We start from the raw sequence: 21,212 nt of genomic DNA, 5'->3' as shown, positions 1-21,212 counted from the left end.
GAATACAAGACCAAAATAACCTTCCTGGGGATAAATGCAGACAACTTCCCTACTAGAAAGCACTATCAATGCTTATTACTGGAAAAGTACCAGAGATTTTTTTCACAGAATTAGCCAAAGTCTGCTTCATCTACATTCACTGGATTTGTACCAGACACAAGGAGTCTGCCTCTCCCGCAGCAAGGCTGGCTCACAGGCTGGCTTCAGAGGGTGTGTATCCAGTCTTGTTTATGAAATGACACCTTCTAAGACAGTGTGTTGGTTTAGTATGGTAACAGAATGTATTTTATTTGGAACAGTGTAGAAGCTAGAGAGAAAACAGACTGGCTCATCGGTATGCTGACACACAGGAACACACACAACTGTCCTCTTATCCACAGTCTTGTTTCCTTAAATATGCCCGTCCAAAGCCTTCACTTGCAACTCAATATTGTCAAGCGAAAACATTAAATAGTCCCAGTGTTCCTCTTCCAAATCATGAAAATGGCATATTTTACCTCAGAAAACATTAATAAAAATGGCTTTGTTCTTAATTTCATTTCTATTTCCAAAACCATTAGAATAGTTCTACAGCCCTTTCTCACAATTATAAAAGTTAAAAAAGTATTTTAAAAGCAAGATAAATAAATGCCTACAAAGTTCACACTGTTCTATACCATGACTCCCTGAGCTGATGATTTACAAGCAGGACTGAATAATATGAATTCCCAGTAAAATTCAGGCTGCCACAAGTAAATGATTTGCCTGCTGGTTTGGGTATTGGCTCTCAAGAGTCTGGAGTACTACTTTTGAGATGATAATACCTGAAGCTGGGAATGCAGGGATTAAGCATCAATACATGGAAAAAAGCTCAGGACCACTGAATCACTTCAAACACCACACTGAGTGGTTACACACACACAAAAACCAAACCTACTCTATGCAAGTGGATTGTGAATGTAAGTGACACGTAAGCCTAGTAAATCAGAGAAATGTAATTTAATCTCTCTAATCCACAATTTCAAAGCTACTACCATGTGATACTTATTTGACTGCTTACCACTAAAAGCCATTACAATTTTCTTAGGCTTGCCATTTCAGTCTGCTGCTTTCACTAAGTGATATATCAAATGAAACACAGAAACAAAAGTATATTCACTCCAAGGATATGTGTTTGCTGCTTTTTTTAAAATTGGTTCTCCCAATTAGGTATTAGAGTGGAAAATAAAAGTGTCTTAGCAAGAAATGAAGCTTTACAACATAGTTACTTATCCACAAATCTTAAATAATTGGATATTTTGCTATACTTCAAAGAAAGATAAGCCTGGAACAAAATCAAATAATCCCAGCACTCTAAGGTGTAGCAGTCAAAATTCCGGTATCAAATAAATCCAACTGAGAGCCTTCAGAATATGTTTGAGGCAAAATAATTCTTGAAATAATTAGACAACTCTGAACAACAAGAAAGATGTATAGTCTACTACATTAATCCTTGCCTTATCATCTGCACTTGCATAAAATACATTTGAAATTACAATTACCCTTTATCCACCATGCAAAAGCACACTATTAGCTAGAGGAGAATCATAGAACTGTTTACATTGAAAAGACCCTTAAGATCACCGAGTCCAACCATTAATCCAGCACTGCCAAGTCCACCACTAATCCATGTCCCTAAGCATCACATGTACACATCTTTTAAGTACCTGCAAGGATGCTAAATCAACCACTTCCCTGGGCAGCCTGTTCCAGTGCTTTACAACCCTTTTGGTGAAGAATTTTTCTCCTAATATCCAATCTAAACCTCCCCTAGTGCAACTTGAGGCCTTTTCCTCTCGTCATATTGCTCGTTACTTGGGAGTGAAGCAGCAAGTTGTGTTCCTCAGCTATACTCAATTACACCAGAGTATGTATATAAACACATGCAATGCCTGGAAGAGTTTATCCATTTACAGATGTAACATATTGCAAACAGCTAATTTTCCTCAACAGATGGCTATAGTGGCTCTTCCTGCAGCATAAACATGATTCTACAAGAGAAGTTGCCTCCTGCTCCTGATCCAAAGACAGGCACATCAAGAGCAGTGAGGGAGGACCTCCCATTTACTGTTTAGTTACTGCATTTGGAATACAACCAGAAGGTCTACCTGCTGTAGGTTGGCTCAGAGCTTCCTAGCAGTGTGAGAAAAACTGAATTTATCGATTAAACAGGAGTGCTCCTGGGGCCACAATGAGCCCAAAACTGGGACAGAGCTTTAAAGTCAAGTTGGTCTGTCAGGTAGAGCGGGAGGAGAAGAAAGGGAGCAGTGGATAGTGCTGCAAGCAGTTGCTCTCTCACTTCATAGTTGCTCCCCCTACATGCTCAACCCCTTTTTCAGCAACAAGCAGAACTCCTATGGCCTCCCAGGACTCTGACAGACAAGGAGCAAACTGCCCACCCTCAGGAGGGTGCTGGGTAATGAACACCTTTACGTGATGGCTGGAGCCAGCCCTGAGTTCTTTCCCTTCGCAACATAGGTTTAGGGACAACACACTTTGTACCACTAGTTTAAGTTAGACTCTGAGCCTTTCTTGCCTTGTCATTTACTTACTATTTTCTTTCCAAGATCCTTGATCAAATATTTGAAGAGTCACCCATGAGACTTAGGCCAAGCACACATTGCTACTGTCTCAGCTAAATCAGCAAGGGATACAATCACATTGCAGCTCCAACTGCAGGCATGAGAAAAGCTGTGACAGCCAAATTATATCTATATGGAGAGTGTGTTAATTTCTTTCCTAGATTAATTTCTACTAGCTTATTCTGACTTTCCTCTAGGAAGCTATATCCTACTCCATATTGGGAGTGTTTTGCAATCTCAGTCCCACCATACCATGAGAGATTCAGTCTCCAAATAAGCCAGTTGATATTTTTGGTATCAAATTGATTCACAAAAGAATTGCAGCATGCTCTCGGCAAAAAGTCCTACCAGTGCCAAATGTACCGCTGGTGCCAGTGCCGGGCCATTCCTCTGCTGGCGTGTTCATGTTTCCCAGGATCTGTGCTCTACTGAGCTACCAAAGATGGGTCTTAACGTGTCGGGACACAGCGCAGCCCCACAGAGATCCTAACCTGGGCCCTGGAAGCAACAGAGCTCTGTCAGCAATGTTATAGTAGACCTACATCCTTCTGACGCAGTGCCAAGACTTTGGCTAAACAACACTTTCAAAAACAAGCTCTAGAAATCCAAGCCACCAAGAATTTTCAAGTGTTTCTCTCCCTCAGGAATTCTTGAGATGTGAGAAATACCTGTGTTGTCAACAATAAAGATGAGAAGCAAGATACTTGGAATGTCTTTTATAAAACTTTGTCTGACACGAGGTTGTCCCTTAAGCACTTCTAAAAGTAACCTATGAGTGTACACAAGAGATATGTCTTCCTTTTGAAATCTACAAGTCCCCACCAGTCTTTGTTAGCATATACTGACAACAAAAGGGCAAAACAAACAATTCAGCTCTGATAGTTATTACAGAGGTAGAGGTAGAGGGAAGGGGTTCTCAGCTCCTAAAACAATGCACACAAAAAAAAGGAACTCACATAGTCAGTATTGATGGAAGTCCTACTGCCAACTGCCACACACAAAAAACACCGTAACACCTGCTGGTATTGACATCACTGCCTGGTAGGAGAACATTTCATGAAATTCACATTAGGCAAGCTGTACCCCTAAGACTTGGGCACATATTGCACAGGGCTTCACCTACATTCATCTGTCTTTAAAGGACAAATTTATACAAAGTGCAATAAAGTCCATGAACCATCCACTGCTAACAGAGAGAAAGGAATGCCAATAAGCCAGTAGTGATGGCACTCGAGGGAGAAGAGACACAAGAGGCTGGTTTTGAAGTTCCAGCCAGATGTTTCCACTTCACAAATGCAACCACTATGGTCAGATTATCTAAGACATAGTTCTGTATGAATTGAGAATTGAAAGTCATTCCTAGGCTTTCTCTCCAGACCTGTGAAACTCTTAATTCCTTCCCTCACGTGCCCTCTGCTGAATATGATTGCTCTTCAAACAGGAATTTATCTACTCTCTTACAATGTTTGTTGAAAGACAGTTGCAAAGCATCAGGGACATAAGGAATGGTAAAGCAGCGTCATCAGGATATTTCCTAAGAGCACAGAAGAGTAGAACTAGCCTCAGTAGATATCCCATCATGCCAAATACGAGTGGTGATAACTAAACTGGGTCCCAAATATTCCATGAGAGATGCCAAGTATTAAAGAAAACACAAAATCTAGAACATGCTAAACCTGATTGTTGCTCAGGGCACAAAGCAATGCCTTCCTTGTTCAAGAATTTATATCTGGATTTTAACTCTGAAAGGATGGCCATCAAGCTCCTCTATATATACATATTTTTAGAATTAGGAAAATGCATGTTGGCACTAACCAAAATGCAACTGTACCAACAAACAATATTCAAATTGATCTTTCAATTCTTCAGTGATACAAGGCATTTCCCATGTACTGTATATTTATTGATGCCTTATTCCTCATCTGCATGAATCCAGTGCAAACAGATCCAACAGTCAGAGACCTTTTTCATAACTTAAAAAAAAATTATAATTTCATAATTTCATACAATTACTGGTCTAATGCATGAACATGTTTCAGTGTACACAAGTGTAGGGTAACTCCAAAATGAAGAGATTTTAAAGCTCTTCCTAAGTATGGAATCCAAGATCTTCACTTTTGTTTCTCTTAACTAGTAGAAGACTTGTTTTTTATTTTCTTCTCTAGTATCAGGAACCCCCATAGGAAAGGGTGTTTGGAGAGGAAAAGAACAAACAAAAAACCCATACAAATTAATAATAGAGAACGTGGGTCATAGCAAATTCATGTCCTCACAAATCAGCCCATCCAATGCATGTCCATCAAAATCTCAGTGACAGATGCCTTTGTAACTTCTTTATGATACCATATCCAGCCTTGAATACCTGTGGAAAAGATGTACTAAAATTTTCTAAAACATTCTGAAAAGATACGGACTTTTACAAGAATTTTGCTGTTTCACTCATAAGCACTCTTTTCCAATTACAAAGATTACAGCAATTCAGATCTGACCCCGTGAATGATGGATGACACACTTTATACTCTGGAGTCAACATGTAAATTTTACCTGTAATTTCTGCCCTCTACAAAAATTGGGTTATACAATAATGAGGTGCTTGACTGCTGTTGCATTAAGTCTGTAATGAGACTGAATGCACAGTCATACCATTTAGTGTTTTAAATTGCTTCAACTTTGGAGTAAATACATCAGCAAAGACTGAGCTGGGATATTAAGTGTAGAGCAGTACATCAAAATACGATGTTAACTAGCTGATGTTACATGAAAATTATTTCCATATTTCACTGAAGAATTCTTCAAATTATTAACTTGTGTAATATGTTATTAAATGAAGCACATAGAGGCATCTTAAACATTAACTTACTTGAAGGTAGAAATAACATAGGCAAATATTTCATACTTACTGTAGGAAAACTCCAATTCTTCTCATGAGATTTTTACCATAAGCTAGCAAGCCTGACATGAATTAATTTCCTACCTGTGCTGGCTCCTAATTTTACCTTTTACAAGAATATGGGCATTTTACAACATGCTAAGAAAACTGTTTCAGTCAAATGACTACTGCAGTATTTCTTATTTAGCTACTTCCAGTGTGAAGTTTCAGCTTGCTTTTTCCATTCCTCCCCTTTTTCAGCCTCCGAGCAGCTGTGTTCTTTCCATCTGTGGTAAGTAACCCATGACCATTTCAGACTTCTGCCAAGATTATGCTTCCAAGTGAACTAGGCTGCCCAAGAAAATTCTCAGATCAGTTTGAATATACCTACATCATGTTTTCCAATGATACTGCAAAGGCACTCTTTAATTCTCAGTCCCTTCGGCATCTGACAAGTGCTGCAGTCAAATTGCACTGGGTCTTCAATACAGTTAATGAAGGCCTATTGTCTAATAAGAGTAATTTAGGTTTAGAGGGATCTCTGGGAATTTCTATTTCCCATCCCTAGATAAAAGCAGGTCTAGTTCAGATGAGCTCTGGCAGTCTCCAAGGCTGAAGATCCCATGAACTCTCTGGGCCTCTCTTCTGGCATTTGACCACCATCTCTGACAACAATTTATTGTTAGTTTTCCTTGTTACAGCTTATGCCTGCTGCCAAACATCCTACCACTGTTCCTCCAAGAAAGCCCTGACTGCATCTTCTCAGGTGACAGCAGTAAGACCACATTCCCTTAGCCTTCTCCTTGTAACACTGAGCAAAGCTGGGATCCTTTCAGGACTCCCTTTGACTTCACTGACTTACTCAGCTTGTGTGTCAGAAGGTCTGGTTAACTCAGTTAAAATAATTCAGGACTAAAAAGGAAAAAGATCGCTGCAATTTCCTGCATGTTATGGGCAGAAGACAGACTTTAGAAAACTATAGTTACATTAAACAAGTAGCATATTCCTACTGGGACCTGCATCCATAAACGTCTTTTCAGAAAGCCATTTGCAATGAAAACTTTGGCTGGTCAAACCCTACAAACAAAAATGCAAGCTCTTGAACACCTCACTTACACACTGCCTACAGAGTAACTATTAATACAGAGACAAACATCTTTTATGGGGGTGTAGTACTTCCCATGCATTCGTTCAAGGCACACTCAAGAAAGGTTATACAAATTATTGCAAGTTTAGTCTGGTTGTTATAATGATGTTTCTGAGCAGAAAGGTGGCTTAATAAAATACAGTGATAAATAGGGAGGACTGTTTAAAACCTTATCTTTCATTCCTGGTACTTTGAATTCCCGAGTAAGTCCTTTCAGTCAGTGAAAACATTTTGAACTCAGATAAATGGTATCTTGAGATTGTTTTTCCTCTCAGAATTTTGTTCAAAGATTGTACTGAGAAAATTAAACATTAAAGTGGCTTTTACTTCCTGACTGTTCAAAATGGGTTCTAATTTCTGTTTGCCGTATTTTCAAATTAAAGTTTTAATTCAAATTGCTGTGCAATTTTAAGGGTAATAACCTTTTTTGTTTCCTCAGCTTATCCATCTGCTGTCCAGTACAATTACTATTTCTTATTATGTGAAATTTAGCAGTTTGCTAGAAGAATTTCTGTCTTAGCTTCAGCCTGGTGTCCAAAATGAAAACACTTCAAATCTGCCCATGACATGAAATTGTCTGGGAAAGTTAAAAGTAGTTTGGTGACAAGCTTATTGAAACAGACTATAGCAAAGCCTCTTAGTTTGTTATCAATATCATGGGTTTCTTAATTGCCACATAGATGGCAATTTTTAATTTTGCTGGAACTTGTGTTTCTTGTTGGATGCTATCCTTGCTCTTCCCCAGCAGTTAAAGCAATAATCAAAGAGTCAGCTCAGAGAGTAAGTTGTATTTTCTATTGCCTTACTTCCAATATTCTCATCTTCAGTTTCCTATCTTTAAAAATTGCTTCATGTTTTGTATTTTTCAAAACAATAGTCTCAAACTTCCCTAACAGTAATGATGCCTTAGGCATCAGTAAGAGAAAAGCTCCAAGACATCAAAACCCAATTTTGTTGTCCCTATCTAGAAACAGAGAATACAGTCCTTAGAATTAGACAGAGGATCACACAAAAGTTTTCTGTCAAAGAAAAAAACCAGAAAATGCTACCTCAAAAACAGCTTTAAGTAAGAAAAAAAATAGTTCTGGTTATGCTAAGTTTAGTCTAGCAAAGGTTAAAGGCCACAAAATGATCTTTTTAATCTGGCTGCATGAAAACTCAAAATATTTTGCTCAAATATCACTCCATTTCCCATCCACAAATCAGGCATTTCCATTTTTGCTATGTATAAAATAATTTTATTTAAGCCATGCCATTTGCAGTGGTGTATTTCAGGAAATGCTAATCCTTCACTTATACTGACCTAAAGTCAGGGAACCCTTGATATTGCCCCTCAAGCACCCATAGGCTGAAAACTCCTAAGCTGACACAGCAGAGACCTGAAGTGGGAAGAACTCATCCCTGTTCTGTCACTCCAACATCTTCTTCATTTACAGTAAAATACACAGTATTGCATACAAATACCGAACAATGTATAAAACTGCTGTACTCACCTAACAGCAGCAGTCAGCCAGCTTACAGGAGAGCAAACCCAACTCTTTACAGGAAAGAAGAAACCATTTGAATCTAGCCTGGCCTAGCCAGTTGTCTGACGTGATCTTACCCAGAACTGAACCAGCAAGTACTTGTTACCACTGCGTCAACAAAATCAGGACCTGACATCAAGAGAAACTGAGCACTGCTTTGCATTTGAGTAACACAATGTGGTTCTAAGAGGTGAGGGGACTACCCAAAGTGTAAGCTGATTGAAATTACCCCAGAGCAGAATGCCAAACTACACCTCAGCTTCTCAACCACCAACCTATGTGTCCAAGGACCTGACATTCCCAAACAGCAAATAACTCACAAGACCATACTGCTCCTCACTCTTCCCATCTGTTAATAAGGATGGAGTGGTCCTCCTTCTATCCTGGTCTGATGCTGTTGGAAGACTAGGCTGAGGAAACCACTGATGCATGCTACACTTTGTTATGTCATTCTAGTCTCTGCCCATTCTAGTTGTAAGCTTTCTGCTTTATTGTCCTTTACTACTTATCTCAAATGTCCCATCCCACACAGCTTGTCACTGGAGGTCAAACCACACAGAGACAGGTGAATCCCTCAGATAATTAAGTTTTGGCTTCATATAGCACTATGACTATCAGAATTCAAACATTTTGGTAGCGCAATTTATGGTGGAAAGGGTGTGGAAAATAGAGATATATTAGTTGGTGGTTTGTTGCACTACTATTAGTACTTACTTGTGCCTGTCAAGTTCATTCCTACCACTGCTCAGATAAGCTCACAAAAGCCCATATATCCCCGTCTGATTACAGGCAGACCACAAATACACCTGTGAATATGGTGTTTACCAGTGACCCAGAGGGAGGAAGCAGCACCTTTGGCCAGCTGTCTCCCTACTGATCATGGGGAGTCAAGACAGGCATCTGTTCTACAAACCACATTTTAAAATAAGGGAAAATATCTGAGGTTGGAAGACCAATTCCACATTGTCCTTCATGCAGCCCGTGCTTACCTGAACAACCTGTAGGATTTCCTACACTCCTCCACCTTAAATGAGCAAATTTTTAGGTACAAATTACTGCACTGGATCCTACTTCACTAATTCCAATTCAAAACATAGTCCCCAAACAAAGTAATGAAGCTCATTTATCAACCTGTTGCCTGAGGGACTCAGAGATGACCTCCAAGTAATCACAAGATAGACAATGATCCTGCCCATTCAAAAACAGAACAGTCTTTACAAACCACAAAAGGTAAGACTAAACCCAGTTTCCCTTTTTTACCCCAAAATAAAAGATACAAACCAAAGCCACACACAACTCTTGTAGTCAGAGAGGATATGAGGTCTAAATACACAGTTGCTGTGACTGAACAAGATTCTGTGACATTGGAGAGAAGCTATTTTTTTTTCCAGTAGCCAATGTTCTTTCCCAAGGGTAGGATTTGGAATACTCATTTTATCCTCTACTGCCAACAGTACCCACATGCTGTTTGGTTAGAAAAGAGATATTTGGCACAATGGCTCATCATGCCAATTATCAAAATGGACCAGCTGCTTCCCTTTTGGAGTGACAGCGAGGTTGGAGTGGCTGGGACTTCCACAGCCACACAGACCACAGTCACCTCCAGAGCCAAAAGCTTAGAGCTGATACAGGTGGTATTTTTCTAAAGATATATTGTACTAGAAAAGTACAAAATACCCAAAATGCACCTTTTAATTCCCCTAGATCAGTTAAATCTATGGTATTTTGTGGGATTATTGACACTGTGGCCATAGCATAGCCAAAGAGGACCACAAAAGCCATGAGAGAGGTAAGAAAAGGACACAGACCATTAGAGATTAGTTATGAACATAGCAAGGTGTTCCTGTCCCAAGCGCCCCTGTAGTGGGAGCTCAGACATGTAACATGCTGCAGGATTGAGATTCTTGAGAAGATAAGACAAGAAGCCAGTGTTCCCCTCAAAAAAACACAATAAGCAATGGTTTCCCATTAAACCCTTTTAGAAATTGTCTCCCTCTGACTTTCTTTTTCTATTTATTTTTCTTTGCCAAATTTATCACAGTCCTTCTGTCCCAGCTCCACCTTGGCCAGCTTCCCAACCTTTTTGACAGCGCTGCAATGTCACTCCTATTTTCCAGCTACGGACAACGGAGCCTGCTGGTCTAGAATGAGACTTACTAGAAGAGCAGTGAAATGAAGAGAACACGCACAAAATGTGGCCCTAACGTTCTCTCTCTTCAACACAAATAAGAAAGTAGATCTGGACTGCTGAGTGAAATGTATCCTGTAAATTTCCCTGCACAAAGTCTGCATCTGCTCCAAAAAGGGTGATGATTACTACAGGTGACCATAATTATACCAGGCCCGCCTGTCTTCACTCAAAAAAGAGAATAAATGTCTCCATATTTTCCCTTCAGAGCAAGATGGAACAGAGCTTTAATAAAATGGGTATTTTCTATGCCAATCTAAGAGAAAACCCTCTTTCCGTGAGATTTTGGTCATATAAGGTCAAACCAGAAAGAAGAAATAACACCCACTGGCTGGTCACAAGTATGCAATAAAAACAGAAATCAATGTTTATGGAAGAATGCTGTTTGCTACTTAAATTTTATTGAACAGCAAATACACTGAGCAGACTACCACTTTCTTCATGGACATTTTGCAAACATAGGGAGAGACATCACAAAGTATCCATTCAAAACTATTTGCTCAGTTAATATCATTTTATGGCTATAGAGGAGAATATCTTCAGTGTTTCTGCAGGATTCTAGTGGCTCTCCAAACCGGAGTCTTCCCTTTTAGATCAAGGTGTTCCAGTGATTTATGTGAGAGCCTTATCCCCAGCAGATGTGCTGTGCTGTTTTGGGCTGGGATTAAGCTAATTTTCCTCACAGCAGCTAGTATGGGGCTATGTTTCGTTTTGCAAAAACAGTGTTGATAATAAGAGGGAAGTTTTTTTTTATTGCTGAGCAGGGCTTACACAGAGTCAAGGCCTTTTCTGCTCCTCACACCACCCCACCAGTGAGTGCACTGGGATTCACATGGAGCTGGGAGGGAACACAGCCAGGACAGCTGACCTTCGCTGACCAAAGGGATATCCCAGAAGATACGGCATCATGCTCAGCATATAAAGCAGGGACAAGTAGAAGGAAGGAGAAGGCATTTGGAGTGATGGCGTTAATCTTCCCAAGCAACCATTACACGTGATGGAGCCCTGCTTTCCTGGGGATGGCTGAACACCTGCCTGTCCATGGCAAATGGATTCCTTTTTTGCTTTGCTTATGTGTGCAGCTTTCACTTCACCCATTAAACTGTCTTCTTCTCAACCCATGAGTTTTACTCACTTTTACTCTTCCAATTCTCTCTCCCATCCCCACTGGGGTGAGCAGCTGGGTAGTGCTTAGCTGCCAGCTGGGGTTAAACCATGTAAGCTGCTGCACGCTGAGAAAGCGGATCAGACCCTTACAGTGAGTTTGCAACATACGTATGGAAGTAGTAAGCACACATCAGAGGAAGGACTCTCTTGAAGCAACTGTTTTTAAAAAGCTCAAAATAACTTTATGCTTCTTTTTACACCAATAATCTTTTAATTAAAAGTTAAGCAGTACAGCTACAAAGATTTCCAAAATCCTGAACATTCTCTCAACAGCTTATACTACTTACCAAATGCTTTGTTCTTTGCAATCCCCGTGATTATAAAAGGAATTGATTTTTTTTTAACCTAATTTTACATCCTTCGCATCACTTTAAATTGCATTACTAGATTGGAACATAAATCTTTACTGTTTGGGGGTTTTTTCCACCTAAGGAGAAGTGTAATAATTGCATCAAAGATCGCGCATGAACAATGAAGCATCCAAATGTTAAAAAATCAGAAAAAAACATGAGGTTTTTAAACAATATTTTTTAATATAAAACTTTGCTTTGTATTATTTAGTGTCTGAAAAAAAATGCAAGAAAAAAATATTCTGAAACTAAGGCAGCTGTACTGAAATCCTTCTTTTATGTGTCTTCCTGCCAATGAAGTCATTGGAAAAGGAAAAAATTCAAGTCCAAATTTCTTCTGAATTTGAAGGCCATTCTAAACTCTACTGAAAACAATGTAAAGATGTCATTCACATCTCAGAGCTGTGGAGTACCTGTATTCACTTGCTTTTGCAGCTTTTGACCTTTCCTATAGGCAAGTTATGGAGTGAGTCACCGACAAACCCATTTGCTCTCAAAAAGAGTGGTAAAATTGCCACCAAAGATGGCAAAGACTCACCTGTTGCACAACTGTCACAGAAACAAAGGCACATGAACACTTCATAAAAACCAGTGTCATAACACACACAAACTAGAAGGCTCAATTAAGTAATTAATACAGCATATTTTGTTCTGGCATTTCCTGACCCTCAGTGCTTGGCTTTGCTTTTCAAAGCTAGGAACTACTACATGAAATATGCCAGAGTTATTCAGAAAGCAAACCATAAGCACACAATCCATCCAACAAACACCTGGTGGCACAAAACACAGGCATCAACAAGACAGAGGGGTTTTTATTGCACAGGTACCTGCTGCTCGTGGTGAAGGGGAACCTCACAGCAGCAGTAGACTTTCCTGTCTGCTACAGGCCATAGCAAAGTAAGGGCTGTGCCAAAACACACTCCATGGCAGTGGGGTCTGCACAAAGGAGCTTTGCCCATCCACTCTCAGTTCCTGTCAGGAGAGCAATTACTCTCAGACAACGACTGCTGGCACAGGCATACAGTACTCGGACCTGTGCAGCAAGTACACCAAATGCAAAAGCTCTTCTGCCAGAAAGCACAGCAAGAGCAGCAGAGGTGATAGGAGGCAAGCATTTCATTAGCAAAGGGTTTGTTCATTGGTAACTCTGCTTTAAATTATAGATGTAAAGCAATACCCAAAAAAAAAAAAAAAAAAAAAAAGAAAAAAAAAAAAGAAACCTCAGGCCCTATTCCAGACTGTAGCACAGCTATACACTGCTCATTTATGCATCCTTCCTGTTTTCTAATACCTCTCTGTCTCTTTTCTACCCTTAGCTCACCTTCAATTTCTGCTCTTTATTTGAGCTAACATCACCAGTCTTCTAACAAATTTCCTTGTTTAAGTAGCTTCCAGTCTTGAGTGCTTCTCAACCCACACTGCTCTCTCCCACAACAGTTCTCTTGTTTTGGTTTGAGGGTTTTTTGATTTCTTTTTTGGGGTGGGGTTTTGGGAGGAAGGAGAACAACACACTGGTTGGCTTGTTTCAAAAAGAAACCCTTCCTTGCCTTTTACTCCCCTCACCCAAATCATCTTGCTCAGGAGGCTCCCTATCATCTACCTGTCTAACCCTCCAGGACTCTATTTCATATATCTGAGCTCAGACCTCATCCTTACCACAGCACCAATCTCTCTCCCCTGTTCTCACCTACTCATCCAAGCTCTTTCCAAATACAACCAAAGTGTTGCCTAGCCCTTCCAACTTCCTTGCCTACTGTATAGCTCCCCTTTTTCCAGAAGTTAATCTGTTAGTTTCTCTTCTCAAACATACCTTTCACTCCTTTTTGCCAAGAGAGGAAAGAAAAACTTGAGCTAACTGCTAACAACAGTCAAAGAGAAAACTGAGGTCCTCAACTTTCATTTGTCTCAGTCTTCATTGGCAGCCTGTTCCTGTATCTCTAATGTGGATGGCCTGCAAGACAGAGATTGAGGGAGCAAAGTCACCTCCCACTCTAAGAGGAGATCAGGTTTGTGGTCATCTGAGGAATCTGAACATGCATAAGTCTGTGGGAGCTGAAAGATGCATCCCAGAGTCCTGAAGGAATTGGTTGATGTGATGCCTTTTCCTGGTCTTAAAATCAAGAGGCATACACGGTTAGAAGGGGAAAAGGGATTTTACCTTGGTATTTATTTTTAAGGATCCTTAGGTGTACACGTCCAGGTCATATGCATCGAGATGCACCCCACCGAGTCTTTCCCTGTGTCTCTGTGTCTCTCTTCCTCTCTGTGTCTCCGTGTCTCTCCCCCCAACATTGGGTATAACATTATAGGTTTTACTAATTAGCAGATCTATCACAGATTCCTCAATGAGAGGCTCAAGTGAGCCCCCCTCCCCAAGGAACCTTCCCCTGGATGGTTCTATCTTGGTTTACAGAATATGTTCTGGAGAGGACCTTGGGGTCTGGGGCACACTGATCCGTAACTACGAAGCTTCTAAAATGTTTAGTCTCTTAGCTTGACAAACAAGTCCAAGAATGTAGGCAAAAAGCACTAGGAATACAGAAGTTGTAAAAGGTATAACAGGGGTATAAAAGAAAAGGCAAAAATCTTCATGGCATCAGATGTAGTTGCCAAGCCACTCTCCATGATATTTGAAAAGTCATGGCAGTCAAGTAAAGTCCCAGGTGACTGGAAAAAGAGGAACATCATACTCATCTTTAAAAAGGGTAGAAAGGAGGACCCTGGTAACTACCAGCCTATCAGCCTCACCTCTGTGCCTGGGAAGATCTTGGAACAGATCCTCCTAGAAGCTGTGCTAAGGCAGAGGGAGAACACGGAGCTGATTCAGGACAGCCAGCGGAGCCTCACCAAGGGCAGGTCCTGAATCAGAGGGATGGGAAAGCAGAGATTAAATTACTTACTAAGAAGTAGTTTGTTAGAAGCAATGCATACTGCTTGCCCAACACTTATTGTGCCTACCAAAGCAGGATGAGAAGATATGAGACTATTGATAAAGGGAAGGAATCCTGACCAAAGATCCTGTTTTTAACCTAAAACTAACTCAAACCAGTCTTGAAGTTTGGACTTAGCCCAGGGGCATAAAAAGCATGCGCAGGGAAGAAAGGTGAAAAGTTCAGGATGAGTAAGACCCTTTACTTCATCTGAGGAAGACTCTTATTTCATCTCGGAGACCCCTGCCCACAACCACCAGACAACACTGTGCAAGCACAACGCGGATGTAAATAACTTTTGGGCTCATTGTAATATGAGGTGAGGCTGGGCGGGGCTAGGCAATGAATATGTATAGGAGTATTGGGAAACTCAATGAATCTGGAACTCATAACCCGATAAATACCAAGCTGAATGCAGCTGTCGGCACACATGACTTTGGAGGAGCTACCCCCCATGCGTCCCAGCACTGGAATAAACATACCTACTTTACTACTTATTCCAGTAGTGGAGTCTTTCCCACTCATCAGTCCTGCCCGACCAACCCAGTGGCCTTCTATGACAGAGTGACTACATCAGTGGACAAGGAAAAGATCTACGGACATCAACTGTATGGAGTTCTGTAAGGCCTTTGTCAGGGTTCCCCAAACATCCTTCTCTCTAAATTGGAGAGATACAGATTTGATAAATAGACCGTTCAATGGATGAGGAATTGGCTGGATGGTCATATCCAGACAGTAGTGTCCACAGCTCAATGTCCAGATGGAAATCAGTGACAAATGGTGTACCTCAGGGGTGCAATATGGACAGAGACATTCAGAGGAATGTAACACCTCTCCTGTGAGAAAAGGCTGAGGAAATTCCCTCATCTACAACACAGAGAACCTAGTCTTGTTCAAAGACAAGACCACTGTATTTTATTTCAAAGGTATAAAAATGTTGCTTTCTTAGAATCTTACTTAAGCAATGTTTGGGCTTTCCTTTGCAGTCAGGAACACAAATTCCAGCATAAAAGTTTTGTAAAGTCAGTAGGCAATTCAGAATGGAATAGTGTAGTGTGAAGTGTCAGAAGACCTTAATAACAACTTTAGTGTATCTTTAGTGTAAAGTGATGCAAAACAGCATCCCAGCTTCATTAATATCATAAGCGCTGAAGATGAAGTGTTGCGAAACCTGCAGCAAGATAAGCATAACTGTTTTCTGAAGAAACAAATTAAGTTTTAGGTTAACATCAGATTATGCCTATATTAAGAAAGGCATTTGTCTCTTCCACCCAATACATCAGAAGAAAACCAACTCCTTGGAGCTTATCAGTGCTTTCATTCTTTAAAATAACATTTATACTTGCTTTCAGTATCCACCAAGATGAACTTCTCCTGGCATTACTGACTGAAATAATTTCATGTGACTCATCAATTTGCACAGGACTCTGTAAAGGTTCTCCATATTCTGAAGAAATTAAGTGCTTAATTCAATCTCCCGTGTTTTTCTCTGGGTTTTCTTAATTATTCATTTATCCACAAAAACAGAAGTTTGCATGTCTGAGGTTATGTATAAACATAGAAGCCGAGGACTGGAAAGAAGTCACTTGCCTATGTTTGCTTATTTCGCTGGGAAAATTTAACACTTGCATGAAGTGAGAAAGCTGTTAAGATACTAGCTTTTTTTCCCATCCCCTAACTAAAAGTCCAAACAACCACACACACTCACAAAAAAACCAACCCCAAAACAAAAAAATAAACCAACCAAAAAATAACTTGGTAAATAACTTGGCCTACTCAGTCAAGCAATCACATTATATAAAAGCACAGGATCATCTAATGCAGGAATTGTCCCAAGTTTCTGTAATGTCACTTGGCAGCTCAATCAGTACCACTCAGTCCAGTTCACACACTTATCTACTGATAAGCACCAAGTGATCAATCAGTCCCAGTGGGGCACGTATCAGATCAAATGACGGTGATAAAAGCTATCTGAACCCTTCACAATCAAAGCATATCTCAATAAATCTTTTTTGTGTTAAGGTCTTTGACAGTTTGGGTTCTTTACAAAGGTAACAGGGAGCAGCTCATCCAAATAGTTTCATCATGGAGGTTTGGCCCTGGCCACATGCTCCCTGTTAAAGAGCTGGCCAGGAGTACAGACACCTTAATCCTTCACAAATATTCAATGAGCTGTAATATTAGTTTTCAAAGATGTATTGCAGCATCCTTCAAAGAGACCGTGACAAGAGGAGATTTAAAAGAAAACCGTGATTTGTTTGTTAGACGCTGTGTTATTTTTTTCCCCTTAATATTACATTTCAGCCATTGCATTCATCAATAAACTTAGCAGGATGCTGCCTGACATTTTAAAATATGCAGTCAATTATGAAAAGTCATGCTGTTTGAGAAAAATTTATCCCACATTGAAAATATGAATTTAGTGACTCTCAAAGCTTTTAAGCTAATCTTATTATCCACATAATAATGTCCAGGGGCATAATAGTCTCTAGAGGCGCCAGGCCATTGTGTTAGTCACAGTGGAGTAAGTCTATAGAAAAAAAATAATTGCCTTGACCTTATCTAAAGTTTTCTGATGGAAACATCTGAAATCCAGCTTTTCAGCCACAAGTGTTTGTTCACACCTTCTTTTTACCGTGGCTGAAGGACAAGTGGAATTCTGGCCTCTGCTCTCAAGTCTACTCCCACCAAACTGCTAACCCATAGAGCTTGCTTAGACTACCACAGGCCAGTCTTCTCCACAAGTCAAAGAAAGCATATCCTTGGATGATCTGGATCCCCTTCCTAATATCTGGGACTTTTTACACCAAGAGAGGATTTTTTTTTTTTAAATTATGTGCAAAGAGCAGACTGTGCAGGGAAAAAAATCATGGTTGCAAGTGTAGCCCTGCACCCAGGTGCACCCATCCTTGCCTTATTTCAAAAGATCAGCCATTTTATATGTGAAAGTGTTGGCAGCTCCTTCCACCTGAAGTGAAAGGAGTCTTACCAGCACTCCTGTGACCAGATTTAAACCTTCATGCAAACAAGTCTTGCTTAGAAGAACCTAATTCCAATCTCTCTATTGCTCACCTAACGTATTTTTATTGCACTTGATAGGTTGTGAAGAACAGCCATACTGATCCCAAGATTGTGGGATTGAAACTAGGGGGAACTGTTATAAAATTTTAATATATGTCATCTTCCAGACAAAAGGAGACTCCAGGGAGAGCCGACCTTTGAGTGCAGAAACCTTAATAACTTGTCAACAGTGGAGTTACATTTTCAATACAAAAATGAATGACGAAATTAGGGAGATTGCACTACAGTTGTACTGTCTAGAAACAAGAAGGTTTCTGCTAGGCTTAAGTGAATTTATGGGTTATATAAATTGAAATAATACGAAAAAACATAGAGACAAAAAATGCTGATGTAGTTCCCCATTGATTTCAAGCAAATCTGTGCCAAACAACAGTTCATAGTTGATGCAAGTGTTATCTCATCTTAACTTCTGACTATACACCCACAGGATTGACACTGTTTTTAGCAGTCCTCCTTCAACTTGTACCTTTCCATTCACAGTCATTATCATTACGAGGGAGGAAAAAGCAACCACCTGCTCAAAATAAGCAGTATTTCTCCATGAACAGAATTTCATGGAAAACAAAACTATTTGAAAATACATTTAACAAATAGTTTTGGCCAGAGGAAAAAAAGGTGAAGAGTCAGAGTTGCTTAAAATTTCAAGGGATCTCAGGAGGTCATTCTATCCAGATCCAAAGGATTGAATATTTAAAAAGTCTAAAAGCCTAATTTTAAAATTTCAGAATAATTTTGCAGGTGAAACAGTCTGTGATTGATGACATGCTTGTTTTTTAATATACGCCTTTAAAAACATGCATAGAAAATTGCTCCTTTCAAACTGATCCTGTCCTGTTCTCTCCCAATCGCTCTGTTCAGGAAGCCTTTGGCAACATTATTCATCATTTCCCACCATCTCTTGATTACAGGGCTCTACCCAGACTTATATCCCCAATGGCTTAATTCTTTCCACAACAAATTTCAATCCTCTCATGCATTTGACAGTAGGAACAGTATTTAAAAACAACCCAACAAAATCCACAACAAAGCAAACAAAATCAGTCAAACAAATGCCAGGATCCTCAAAAGTATTCAAGAAGAAAATCAGTGACTTCAGAGGAACAGCATTCAAGAAATGGATAAGCTTCAGAATGATCAATAGTTCCTTTCATATTAAGAATATTTCTTACCTAGCTGCTCTACAGAATATGCTCCATAGCGTTGCACAGTACTCCCAATGGTTTTTATCAAAAATTCAGAATATAATATGGCAAGTTTATTGATTCTTTTTCTGGTGTTTGAATTTCCTATGACCCTAAGTGTCTGGCACCCACCAAGGAGGAGCTGACAACTGATCTCTGGTAATAAGGGAATTATATAAGCATATGTAAAGCATAGGCTGTGACCACCATATATTTAATTTAATACTGACCTGGAAAATACTTAATGCATTAGACCTACTAATAACAATAACTGGAATACTCAGCCCTTTGCTACAAAGTCACATCAAGACAACATGAGAAAAGTGCTTTCACCACAGTCAAGCTTAGAAACATTCCTGAAAAAGCAGTGGAAAGAGAATACGTATGTTTATACACAGCTTTGGAGTAAAGCCATGTACTTCCCTGTTTTTACCAGCTTTGCACTGGTTGTCATGAGATGACGATGATCCTACACAAAGTCTGTACAGCAGAGGTATTTCTGTCTTTGCACTGTGTGGAACCATTTGCAGGGGTTTCCCATTTACTTTCCTATTTACTGATTAATTATTCAGTCACATACATCTGCACAATCTGAAAGTTTTTAAGGCACACAAAGCCTAATTATTGTCCCAGATTAAATAATTAAACTAGGATGGCCAGAATGTTTATCTGGGCATTTGCATCCAAGAAGGGCTGCTGGACAACCAGAAAACCCCAATATTTTGAAAATAAAAGCATCTTCAGGAAAGAGGATGGTATTAACTTTCAGGACCCAATTATCTTCCTGTTCTGCCAGCTCTCTCCTGCCAGACCTCAAAGTGAAAATTGAGAAAATCGTGATAAGCCTTTGTCACACAATGGGCATCAGGAAGATGATTTCTGTCAGCTCTGTTTAACATACTCTAGAGAGGGATGTGACTTGTGCACTCACGCTGAGAATGAGCAAGAACTAGGGCTTAGGCAGGCTTAAATAGAAATATTAATATAGATGTTTTATTGATTAAATTCTTGTAAAAAAGTTATTACTTTGACTGATTGATCTGTCAAGACCACAGAGCTAGGACTACACTCCACAGCAGGTTAAAGTACAATTCCTCCATGTTTTATATGTTCTTTTATTGAGAGGTTGCTGAATGGATTTTTGTATTCAGCAACCCAAAACAATCTCCTGATAAAGTTAATTTCATTTGCCCTTTCTGATCTAGGATGTCTGGAAATTCTAGACTATTTTAAGCCTTCCAGCACAGGAAGCACAAGCAGTCCCCCAAAAGAATGGCACTCTTCAAGATGAAACAATTCTAAGAAGCCATAGAGATGAACTGTGTGTTGATTGTAATTGTTCACGTTCTTCCTCCAAGTTAAACAAGAAATAACTTCTACTAGAGGATGTCACAATTACAGTTAAGGTACTTTGCTCCTGTACCTACCACTTACTTCCTCTTAGGGTCACAGCATAAGGTGCACTGATGAATGCCCCAATGCTGGTGGAACTTTGATGCAATCAGCTTCAGGTGACTACTAATTTTTTTTATTCCTTTAATTAAAGACAAGGCTAACTAAAGAGTTAGGGACAGCCCCAAGCTATTGGTTGCCTAGTTTCTCATTAACTGCTGGTGGATTTTTTTTGTTGTTGTTCTCTGCTCTGAGTACTATACTGCATTTGCTGGATTCTGGCAGTCAAACTGCAGATTTTATTTTAGTTTCTACCAGTTGTTTTCTCACATGACAATTTTGCCATCTATCTTTCTTTATAAAATACTCAAATTGAACTCTAGGAGCCCTATTTTTCCCAGCTAAAAGTAGTTTTTTATCTCAACGGGAATCAGTGGAACAGTATTTAAGGCCACATAGGAGTGTAGCTGTAAAAGGCTTTTCATTCTTTTTTTTTCCTTTCTTCTTCTTCCCCCTTAAGAAGTACTGCAAGCACACTGCAAAGCAGCAACAATTTGGAATGTTTATTTCAAATAATTTCTTAAAACTCCCAATTTTTTTATATTTCCTTTTTTCTATACATGAAATATGTTATTAAAAAGTCCGTTAAGTTTTTAAGTAACAGATCTCTTGGCAAAACAATCTCAAGTGGCTAGTATATCAAAAAAGGAAAATACTGAACTAATGTTATAAAACAATTATGAACAGCTCAGCTGTTCATTACCCAATAAGCCAGAGTCTT

At 39.6% G+C, this 21,212-nt stretch overlaps 1 protein-coding gene across 3 annotated transcripts in view; it reads right to left on the bottom strand.

Annotated features, from left to right (window-relative positions):
* Positions 1-21,212, bottom strand: part of CPNE4 (copine 4) — a 229,343-nt gene that overhangs the window by 186,040 nt on the left and 22,091 nt on the right. Inside the window, exon 2 of one of the 3 annotated variants that reach the window (XM_039549677.1) lies at positions 2,949-3,098. The exons of the other annotated variants lie outside the window; for them this stretch is intronic. Within the exon in view, the coding sequence (XP_039405611.1) occupies positions 2,949-3,006 (58 nt within the window). The 5' untranslated portion in view covers positions 3,007-3,098. The remainder of the gene's footprint in view (positions 1-2,948; positions 3,099-21,212) is intronic. 3 annotated transcript variants of the gene reach the window in all.

The sequence above is a fragment of the Corvus cornix genome, chromosome 2 (genome assembly GCF_000738735.6).
Source record: "Corvus cornix cornix isolate S_Up_H32 chromosome 2, ASM73873v5, whole genome shotgun sequence".
NCBI lineage: Eukaryota > Metazoa > Chordata > Aves > Passeriformes > Corvidae > Corvus > Corvus cornix.
This window is presented reverse-complemented; position numbering and strand designations above follow the sequence as displayed.